Genomic DNA, 12,168 nt, shown 5'->3' with positions numbered 1-12,168 from the left:
TACTTAAAATGTAGGAGAATGTGAGGCAAAGTGAAATGGTGAAATATTTACTCTACTTTTAGCTCCACCTATTTATTAATATTTTGACTGTGTAGTAACACATGTACTCTATTCCAGTCATGAAAAATAATCCCTCTGAAAATTAAAGAATATGATAATACAAAGAATTTTTTAAAAATGATACGCACATTGTAATATTTTGTTGAGATGTCAAAAATTATGTTTGGCATTATTAAATGATAAAGTTATTTTTATTAACATTTGAAATATTGATTGAGACGTACTAATATTCAATGCAGTGTTAATTTGCTCAGTATTAAGCTTATTTGTATTATAAATGCTTGTATAGCTTGTATGAATGCGCATCATCGTTTCATTAAATTTTTTTAAAGCGTCACTTTATTTTTAAATGTCTGGAACGATTTTAATAAACTCGGCCACAGATTTTCCTGTGTGCAATATGTATCCAGTGGCGTTAAATTTCTGTAGGTTAAAGTGTTAGCACATCTCCAATATATTTATGAACTCGAAGTTTAAAAAAATAATTATAAAAAGCCTATTGATCAGAGTTTGCTGGCGTTTTTTTTTTTTTTTTAATTTTTCATGTTTGTTTTTAGCTATGAATTTAGGTATAATTTGTTAGAATTAAAATTTCTTCTTACCTGTCAATAAGTGACTAATAATTCCTATCTAAAATTAAGATTTAATTTAGTAGTTATGGGAAAAAATAAGCCTAGAGAAGTCATATATTCTGTATGTCTTCTTTAAATGTAACAAGAGTATCACTTTAAATCAAACATTCAATTAATAGTAATAAAAGTTTTCTGAAATTTTCACCATAAGTTCTACAAATTAATGTTAAAACTCAAATATGAATTTTACAGTAGGAGCTTTGGAGACTGCATGAAATAATAATTGATGCTCTAGCTCTGAAATCATTGCCTTGATCATTTTCTTTTTTTTTTCCTTTTTTTTTGCCATCTTTTCACAAACCCACATACAATTAAAGCTGCAAGAGCTGAATTAAGTATTTGATTACTAATTTCATCCATAAGTGTCAAATTAAAGCGATGCAGTATGATAACCAAATGCAGAATTGACAAAAAGCGATGAACAAGCGCAAGCACATGGATGTAAACTAAAAAATGGTAGCCCCCGTTGTGAACAAATCGAACAACCGTCCGCGCAACCGGCAGCAACCCTGTAGGCAACTTCCCTTCCGAAAAACCAGTTCCAGATAGCGTTGACGGTTCCTATTGCGGTTGCGATGTCCCGTAATTTCTCTCGTGTGATATCCCCTTTAGGTATGCAAATAAGCAGGCTTGGGCTACTGGAGACATTTTTTGCAACTGGTTCCAGAGCTCTTTCCAGAAGCAAAGTTATAAAACTCATACAATTTAGAGATTACTGGAAGAAGAGCTTTCAGAAAAGACAAAAGGAAATGAACCCAATAAGGATAAAATAAGTCTCGATTTCATTGCAAATTTCTGATAGGGGAGAGAGGCAGAGTATCAAGAAAATGATATTTCTAATTTGACTCTACATACTTTGTATCAAGACAGCTTACTTTTAAGAAAATAATATGGGTTATAGTAGACTAAAAGAAGAATCTATAATATTACTGCCTGATAAGTGCTTCTTACACCTTTTCAGTAATCAGGCCTAGACAATTACAGGGATAGAAGTGACATTTGCCAACAAAAATATAGGAATTTTCTGCAGACAATATAGGAATTTTTCGAAATAATATAGGAACATTTCGAAAAAAAGAGGATATACAGGAATTTTTATAACAGGGCTGGCCAGTATGACATTTTTTTTCAAAATGCAATACTACTATTAGATTAAAAACATGTAATAACACTACAAGACATAAGTGCAATACATAGGTATAAATAAGTCTAAAAATACACACAAAACCAATTTTACAAAAAGAAAAAGAGCATAAAACTGTAATTTGTACTAAATAGCATATTAAGGCATACTTATTCAAAAGTAAAAAAAATAGACGAAATTTTTTGTCGATGAACCCAAATCTTTCTTAAAATGATTGTATCGCTAATCTAATTCTTCACTGTCCATAATCAATCACTAAACATAAGTTGCTCACTGAAGATTCTTTATAGTTTTACAAGTTCAAAATAATAATTAAAAAAAAAAAACATAAATAAATGGTTTCTTTTGAAAACAGCAGCAACAGTAACAATACTTAGAATGTGCAATAAATTAAATTTCAAGAAAAAGACTTCTACTTTCAAATGTCTTTATTAACAAATTGCCTAATTTGAATCCTAATTAAGAACGTTCACGTAATCAAGTTTAGAATTTTAAAACATTTTCACAAGCAAAACATATGTTACAATGAAGTTACAGCATTTTGCGCAGTTAAATTTTTGCATTGAATTTTGTACAGGACTACTCCAAGGTTCCCACTCTCATTCAAGAAAAGAAATTCAAATACTTATTTACTATGTTGTAAATCTGCTCTTGAGCAGTGGTGTAGCCAGGATTTCATTTCGGAGGGGGTCCAGGCATTGCCATGAAGTTATTTGGGGGGGGGGGTGCTAAGGAAATTTGACAAATTGATATGGAGATCTTAAAAATGAGCAAAATAGATTTTAGAGACGAAAATTTTATTTAACTGTTATTAATGACAATTAATAATTTTGAATGCATTTGAATTTAAAACAAGCAAAAAATTTTAATGCAAAATCGATTCTCCTCTTCCCCAGGAAGCTCAGGCAAGGACAAAATTCCAAGAAATATGGAGGGAACTAGACAAAGGGGAAGTGCTTTTTGTTAGATTCTAAACAGGTATATTCTCAGAATTTGCGTCTACTTCATTGATACAAGGGAAGCAAATATTTTGAAGGTTGCAAAGAGAAATATTTTCGCACACTAGGGAAAAAAAAAGAATCATTGCAATAAAGCACTACACCTTACAGCGTCCTTCATTTCGTCCCCACTCCCCTTCCCCTGCCATTTTACTTTATCAATTTTCCCTTCAAAATATCATTATTGTGTTATATATTGCACAAGAGCAATGTATGGATGCCTCACTTGCCAAATCGATCAACTCCATAAAATAGTCAAGAAAACTGATGACGAAGATAGTTATCCAATAGGGGTGAATAGGCCCTCGTGTTACATTTTCTGTCATGACATGGTCAAAAATGTATTGAACCAAAACTTTAATATAAATTCACATGCTAAGCATTGATTAACCACTATTAAAGCAGAAATGATGTTTTTTTTTTAAAAGTAAGTTAATCGATTTGGCAAATGTGGCATCCATATATGCATATTTTTCTTGTTCCATTTTTTTTACTTGAGTAAAATGCTTGTTTTCAACACACAATGCATTTTTTCTCCAATCATATATTTACACTAAGTCATTTCTGAGGGTGTGCAGGCCCCCCCCCCCCCCCTGGATACACCACTGCTCTTGAGCAGTGTTCCCTGCTAAGCAGTTTAGGATAGCAGTTGTTTCCGTCCTAGCACAACCATACTTTCTTTTCTACCTCTAAGAATGGGAACATATTTTTAATGAAAGGTTTTGCATGATCCGATACTGCGATAGGCAAGCTGTGCTCCAGAATGAAATTCGTGAATAAAACTTCTGCTCTTATTATGTTACCACTTGACGATGCAGTAAAAGCCAAACTTAAAAGTTTTATAAGTTGTTAAAACATGCGCATTATCTTTCCATGTGCTATGCTGAAATCAAAGTCACATGTCAGCATGTCCTACAGTAATATCAGGGGTCAATCCAGGTTTAATTTTTTAAGTCCCCGTTTTGTGAAAAAACAAATTATTTTATGTGAATTTTCTTTATTTTTGCGAAAAAGAAATGATAGTGAATTTCCTTTTCTTTTCTGGAAAAAAGTGTTCAGGTAAAAATTTAAATGTATGTGAGTTAAAAATTTAAATGTATACTCAGGGATGAAAAAGAGGAAAAATTGCGAGACTTAAAATTTGAATATATACATATTTTTTACATTAAGTGAAATTATATCAATACTGTACTGTCTTTCAAATATTAATAGATAAATGTTTTTTGTTTTTCTTCACTAGTAGAAATGCTAACAAATGAATAAAATAAGCTTGCATTTATTTAAGATCTTAACAGATATATCAATTCCATTTACCACTTTCATTTTCCCATAGCCCACAAATCAGGTGAAATTAAAACTTTATAATGTGACATATAATGCTATAAAACTTCCATATAATTAAACACTTAATACAAGCTGAATCATTGGACACCATGATTACAAAATGACATTATCAGTGTAGCTAACCTTTTTGTGGAGCAGCTGGGTATATTCTATAAAAATCGTTAAAAAACTAAACCCAATCTAAAACTTTTTGAGCTTTGATGGTCATTTTAAGCACTAGCATAAAAATGATTATTTTTAAATTGATAAAAAAGTTTTAAACACTATGTCATGATTTGAGAAGATAAGCATCTTTAATTTGCTATTATTTACATGTCTGTTATAATAAAATAGCACATTATAATTAAAATAAATTTGAATGTATTAAGATCCTTGGTAAGCCTGATAAGCATTAAAACTAGATTTGAACCACGATGTTGGCTTAAATTAACTCAATGTTGGCTTAAATTAACTCGGATGTAATAGAATAAACATATTTGAATGGGCACACGAAGTCTTCATAAAAAATAAATAAAGTATAAGAAGGGTTGAAAATATTAGTCAACAAAAAGGTATTAATGTCTAAACAGTAGAATGGCATAGCAGATAAAAATGAGAGAGTGTAACAGAAGCGGATGCAATCGGATTTCAAAAGATACATCTAACGATTGCACCCACCATCACTCTCAGCATTTCTCCCTCCATTCTTATTTCACCCTCTTCACCAACACAGCAAAAAGTTCCTTGCTTCTTTCTACTCAAGAAAGAATGTATGCCTCAGCAAGAATCCTGATGGGAAGGTCGGAGCAGAAGGGAGGTGAGGGGGTATTTGCGCGATCGCTAGAAAGTGACTGTGAAATGGGCGTGGCAAAACAATGAGCGTACAAGTCTTCAACAAAAAACAAAATACATACAAGAAGGGTTGAAAATAATAGTCCACAAAAAGTTTTAAAGGTTTAAGTGATAGAATGGCATAGTAGACAAAAATGAGCGAGTGTTATGGAAGTGGATGCAATCGGATTTCGAAATGCATAAACGCCGACGCTTTCTATGTCATTCTCGAGCCTTTTTCCCTCCCCACTCACAAAACGAAGCTCCTTCCTTCTTTCTACCTTAGAAAGAACACGTGAATCAGCAAAAATCTTGACGGGAAGAACGCGATTGATCGCTGGAAAATGCTCTGCGTCCGGGAAATGAAAAAAATACAAAAAGCGGAAAATCGCGGATGATTTTCATTCCTGTATACTGTTTTTTTTTTTTTTTTCAGAAAAATCTTCGATTTTTTGAGCATTGTTTTCTGAAAATCCTGACTTTTCAGGACCAAATTCCATCATAGTTGAAGTCCACGATTTCCCATGACTTTCAAGGACATCCAGTAAAATATATATTTGTTTTGGAAATATTTGGTCATTAAAGCAAAATAAACCAGACCTAAAAAACTTAGTGGCTACCACTGTCACCAAGTTTTAAAGTACAAAAAATGAGGGGGGGATGGTTAGTTTTTACTACTTTCATTAAAAAAAAAATAAATAGAACATTGCACTTGTTTACAAAAACATGCATTTTGGAAAATTTAAGTTAAACTTGAATTATTTCAAAATAGATGAGAAGCCGGCAGGAAACTGCATTTTAGTAATCAAAATTGTTTCTTTAAGTTCATAACAAAGCCTCCAAATCAATGAGGATCAAATGCAATTGTGCAGATAAAATTTCACTTTTCAAGAAACTAATTAGTTAAAAGAAACGAAAAAAACATGATTTATGACACTTTTATGTTATGTTTAATAGTTTGCTTTGAGATAAGCATCTAAAATTCTGTTTATGGAAATTTAGGAATTAATAGTCTTGTCTACTTTGATCTAGAGAATGACCAAACTTCGCGATCACGCGAAAAATTTAAGATAATAGATTTTTGAATTTGATGCATAAAAGTAATTGTAAATATAATTAAAAATCCTCAAAAAACTGCAATTCAGATGAAATAGATTTTTCAGCACATTAGCGTCCAAAGCAATGAAGATCAAATAATATTCTGAAGATAAAATTTGGATATTTCAAGAAAATAAGATTTATCCAAAACAAGAAAAAGAAACTCCGGCACATTTTGCGGTATTTTCAATAGTTTTCATAGCAATAATAAACTTCCAATTCTGTTTTTGAAAACTTAGGCACTTAGTTTAATCTTAGTCTACTTTCATCTTGGGAATGACCAAACATGGCGAATACACCGATTTAGATTTTAACTAGTAAATTACAACTTTCTGCATGAAAAAATGTGCACCATAACAAGAAATATGGAATTTCTAACACAATGGTACAAGTAGAATTTAGGAACAGCTTTAAAGCACAAATAATACTGATTTTGAAGCACTGAATTACATTTTGGGGCAGATTTACATAAGCTTCTAATGACATTCATAATCAAAAACATATATGAAGAATGCTTACATAGAAAAAAAGTTATACTTTATAGATTACATTCGCCTTCTCAATAATCAATTGTGGAACTAAAGATTAGGCAGCAAAGTATTTCACTTGAAGATAAAACAATTTTCAGAAACAATGAAAATATACAAATAACTACATTCAAGTAAAATTCAATTAGTTAATCAACATTTTAATCTATACATTTTAATTTTGCAATATTACATAAATTTGCACATAAGTAAGCTTAAATATTTTCTTTTAACACTAATTTGACCAATGGTGCAGTTTGGCCCAATTCATAAAGAACTATTACTACTACTGCTAAGAGGTAAATACTGGGGGGCTTCAATGATGGAAACTGACATGTGACCAGCAAAGACATCAATCACATAAATAATTTTAACGTACAGAGAATGAAATATAATTACTTACCTTACACGAGGATCATAAAATTTCTGTTCAAATAGCTCCTCCATCACTTTTTCTTGACTCATTTTAAACTGAGCTCTTTTTTGAGCTCTAATATTGGCCTAGAAAATATTTTTTTTTTTAACATTGAGAAATATTATTCAAACTACATAACAATTGTTTTATACATAATTTATATTATAACACTAAAACAGCGGTAGGTAACCATAGGCTGATTTACGCTGTGAATTCTGAGGGTGCCAAAGTACGGGGGGGTGGGTCCCAGAACAAACCAGCGGCGCATCTAAAAAATAATTTTAGGGGGGGAACACTTAAAATGTTTTCCCCCTCATCTGATGGGGGGACGGGCGTTCTCACCCGGAAATTTTTTGAAACTGTATCTATAAAACCAATGTTAGAAGGTCTTTTGTGATGATAGGGGGAAGAAAGGTGCAGGGCCTCAGCGGAAATTTTTATAACTTTTAAGCCTAAAAAAATCTGATTATAGGGTATAGGCCAAATCTTTGGGAGTTAGGATAGAGGATGGATCTATGGGTCTGTCCAGATCGATATTTTGAAATATAGATCAAAATGGATTCCTCCTCCCTCTTCAGTTTTCCAGAATTGAAGTTCCAAAAGCACGCTTGTAGACAAATTTTGAGGATGTTGCGGAAAGGAGGGTTCTTGAGCTTTCCCCTAGAAAAGTTTTCAAAAATGAAATCTAAAAATCATTCTTTGATGTTAAAGGGGAGAGGTTCAGAGTCTATCTCACTTAAATTTTTTATTAGTTTAGTTTTTAAAATACAATTTTTGAGGATATTAAAAGAAAGCATTTCAGGAGCAATTGTCCGAATATTTTTTGAAATTGAAGTCTTAAAATCACGACTGGATCATGTTTGGTAAAGTTAAGGGTCGAGTATTTTTTAGACGTTGAAGCTCCAAAAATGCCATTTTAAGTCATTTTCTATGCTAATAGGTGTTTGGGGGCTTTCCCCAGGAAATTTTGCGAAAATGAAGCCCTGGAAATGAATTTTGAGATGCTTTGTAATGATTTGAGCGGAGGGAGGTGGTTTCGTAGGCGTAATATTTTAACGATTTTCTTACTTTCAGATGAAGTAGAAAAAAAAAGGAAAAAATTTTGTTAAAATCACTTTATTTTTCCAAAATACGTTATTTCTTCGCTTTAATAATCAAAAATATTTTTAAAAAACATTCAACTCAGCATTCTAAGGGGGGGGGATTAGGGCACCGGCCCTGTGCCCTCCTCTCTCTGGTGGCGCCGCATGTAAATAGGAGCCCTCCTAATGAACATTTTGAAAATGATCCTTATGAACGCTGGTTTTTAGTTGATTTCAGAGAAGATTTTATAACAGTTTAGTGGAATGATTTCGAAGAATTTGAAACAGTTTAACAGTTTTTGAAGTACATTAAAATGGTCCTTTTTTTTTTTTAGTTTATTAACCGTAGATGTTTCAAAGTAGTAAAAGAAATCGTAATAATTTACCAATAAATACTCAATGTCAGAGTATACAATTATTCTACTATACAAAACTGAATAATAAATAATTTAAGAAATGTTTTTTTTTTAATGTGTGTAACTATTTACAGTAGACTCTCTTTTTACACGGGTTTATTTTACGCTGTTTCGATTATAGGCAGTTTAAGATTAGACATCATTATTTTATTTCACGCGGATGAGTTTTGGTTTTATGCGGATGCGCGGCAATGCAAACAGATAAAATTTTCCCCTCTTTCAAAATCCAAACTCCTAAAGATTGCAGATTACGCGTAATCAACTGTATTTTGGCATGCTAATAATCAAGCTTGGGTTACTGGAGACATTTTAAGCGATTGGTTCCAAAGCTCTTTCCTGAAGTAAAGTTATTAACCTCACACAGTTCAGAACTCACTGGAAGAAGAGTTTTTAGTAGTGACAAAGGAGGACAAAACCAACAAGTATACCGACTTCGGTGAAGCACAACCAAAAACGTTCACATCGAAAACTTTGAGCCATTCCTAGACAATAGAAATGATCTTTCTGATTTGCTAGTGAAGGAAGATTATATCATAGAAATGATGCAAAGTGATCATGGATGCGTTATGTTCTGCAAAGAATTACAGAGAAAAATTCTTAATGACTGCCAAAAGACTATCATAGCCAGCTACAAACAGGACACGAAATTAATTTATGTTTTCTTTATGCATGTTGTGCATAAAAGATGATATAAGTACACATTAAACTTTTAGTCATCACTAGAATGAAGGATTTTGTTATCTGCGGAACCAAACCTTTATTTTAACACTAGTATTGGGTTTCAATTTTTGCGGATTCGATTTATGCTATATTTCCGTGGAACGTTACCCCGCATAAAACGATGGTCTACTGTATTATCTTTTTTTTTTCAAATGGTTAAAAATACTCTTTAGCAGCAAAAGTCATACTTCTCTCGCACTGGTGACACCAAACTGCATATTTTTGTTTTATTTAACTTTCTTTTTTTTGGCGGGGGGGGGGGGGGTGATATGCTTTCAAGCACATCATGTTGCATTGTAACTGTGAAAAAATAAAAATTCCAAATTATATATCCAGACAAAATAAATTTAGTTCTAATATTTGTCTTCCAAACCCCACCGAAAATGTTGGGGGTGCGTCGCACGCCCTGGCACCCCGTAAACCCACCTATGTAGGCAACCCGTCGATTGCAATCGATCGGTCAATCTCGATCCCGTTTTCAGCCTATCATGACAACATTCTGGACCATGTTTTTTGTCAGATTACCTTTAGTAAATATCATTTTCTGGAAAATATCTGGGCTCAATTTCTTAATCAAAAGTCATTTGAATACTTCTTTTCAAAAAATTTTTGTAATTGCTCAAAAGGTCAAATCGTAAATTTCATTAAAAACTTCTTTTTGCCAATTTTCATGAAAAATGTCCACAAAAAATACTAAAGATTTACTGATAAAACATGCAGGGCCGGATTTGGAAGTATGGAGGCCCCGGGCAACGAAGGAGTGGAGGCCCCTAATCACGGTTGAAAACATCATCATATTTTCCAAAATATCCGATACTTTGATATATATCCAAATATTTTTAACCAACTTCAAAAAAGGAGGTTATGATTTCGTATTGCGGCTTTTTATGTGTGTTTTCGAATTATTCCAACACTACTGGACCGTTTTTTTTTTTTTTTTTGTTTAGAAGGGTACACTTCCCAGATGGTCCCATTGTAATTTGGTCTGGATCTGATAAGGGGTCTCGGAGAAATTCAAGAAACTTTAAATTTCATACGTCACGGTCACGTGGTGTTGCTGTGATCGGTGTATTTTTACACCTAAGGTTTTGGCTTTCTCTTGAACGATATTTAATTCTCGCGGCACATGGATGATTAATTTTCTCAATGCTGCGCCGTATGGTAATTTTTTATTACAGGTGTTACTAATGTATTTATTACTGGGTAGCAAGGCAGTAAATTAAATATATTTTGCTACTTTAATAGTTGAATCAATTACCTTAATATTTTATTTACTAATAAATAACTTGATTTAGGCACTAAAATATAAAGTTCTTTATTTAATATTCCAATTTTTAAATATATTAAGTGTTCAATTGAGGAGGAATTGAATACAGAACACCCCTCCCCCACGATTTAATTTATATTCTTTAATAATATACATTATAACTGTGTATGATTTCTGAAGTTTGACCAATATTCTGGATTTACTATTTCACGATACCAACGGCTCAATTTGAAATTCGGGTGATATTAATTAGCAGGCTTCAAAAAAAGGAGGAGGTTATGAACTCGTCCAATTTGTTTTTCCTTTGTACAATGCTCCAAAAATACTCGAAGACACCTGTAATCAGGGGCGTGCACAAGGAGGGGGAGGAACACCTGTTGGTCCGAGCCTGGAGAGTGCCAATATTTTTGTAACTAACGGTGAAATATAGGGGTAAACAATATGGAGAGGGGCCCGTAAATGTCATTTGTGATGGGCTCCAAAATTTCTGCGCACGCCCCTGCTTGTACCGATAAGGAAAAGTCTTTTCTTGTTTGAAACAGCATAGTTCCTTGGCGGTCTAATGTTAATCAAGTTCAGGTTTGATGAAACTGAGGGAACTCTTCAAATATCATACTCATATTTAAATCGATTTGTAACTTTATTAACTTTGTATATCGTCTCACTTAGTGAACCGGTTTTTATGCTTTTTTTTGTTTAGTGGTGGTTTTGTTTAGGGGTGATCTAACTTAGGTTCAAATCTTTGATTTACTCTATTTGTTCTTTAGGGAAAAGTTAAGGGTAAAACAATAAATGTCATGCATCCCTCACAAATGATTAAATATAAAACTCATTAATAAACAAAGGCCATAAAACAAAAGTTTATACGTTCTTTACCTATAGTTAAAGAAAGTACTCAAAATATATATTATTAAGAGTAATGATAATGAAAATTCTGAATTAAGGATTCTCTGAAGCAAACAAAATTCATTCTAGTGGAATTTTTAATCTTCATCTATAGTGGGGCCATGTGAAGAAACATGCGACTTTTATCACGAGTTACATGACACGTATTCCGAAACATAAATTACAATTTTCAATATTACAATTCTAAAATTTTTACAATTTTACAAATTTAAACTTAGAGCGATTTTTTTTTTTTTTTTAGTGACCCGTGCATTTGTTTTCGGAAAGCAAACTTTCATAAAGTTGAACAAATGATGAAGACAATTTTTTTTGTACATAGTTACGCATTTGAAAAACCCTTACTTCACAGTCGTCGGAAGTTTCCGAGATGCTGGCCGTGTTATTTACACCACTAAAAAGCAAAAAATAAATTACTTTTAAATAAAAAAAAAACGCCTTTAAAAAAGTCCCAGGAACTAAAAAGCAAAAAAAAAAACTGATTACACTTACATTCTATTTCCTACTCAAACATAGAAATGAAATTTATTTTACAATTCCAGTACAAAAATCAACTAAATTAAACACCAAATTATAAAATAAACACTGATTTAAATTACTATATGATGAATTATTTTAAATACCTAACTAATTATATACGATCTCTTAATTTTTAATAACCTTTTGAAGTAGGGGCCTCCTATAAACTACTACCTAACTTAACTGAGTAGGTTTAGTTTTAAAGACGAATTTCACATATAGTTAAATTAGTG

The 12,168-nt window shown here is 32.2% G+C and overlaps 1 protein-coding gene across 1 annotated transcript in view; it reads right to left on the bottom strand.

The window, feature by feature from the left end:
* LOC129222841 (U4/U6 small nuclear ribonucleoprotein Prp3-like) overlaps positions 1-12,168 on the bottom strand; it is a 149,089-nt gene that overhangs the window by 43,966 nt on the left and 92,955 nt on the right. The window contains exon 9 of the mRNA XM_054857392.1: positions 7,017-7,114. Within this exon, the coding sequence (XP_054713367.1) occupies positions 7,017-7,114 (98 nt within the window). The remainder of the gene's footprint in view (positions 1-7,016; positions 7,115-12,168) is intronic.

The sequence above is a fragment of the Uloborus diversus genome, chromosome 5 (assembly GCF_026930045.1).
Source record: "Uloborus diversus isolate 005 chromosome 5, Udiv.v.3.1, whole genome shotgun sequence".
Classification (NCBI taxonomy): Eukaryota; Metazoa; Arthropoda; class Arachnida; order Araneae; family Uloboridae; genus Uloborus; species Uloborus diversus.
The sequence above is the reverse complement of the archived record's forward strand: the minus strand, read 5'-3'. Positions and strand labels throughout refer to the sequence as shown.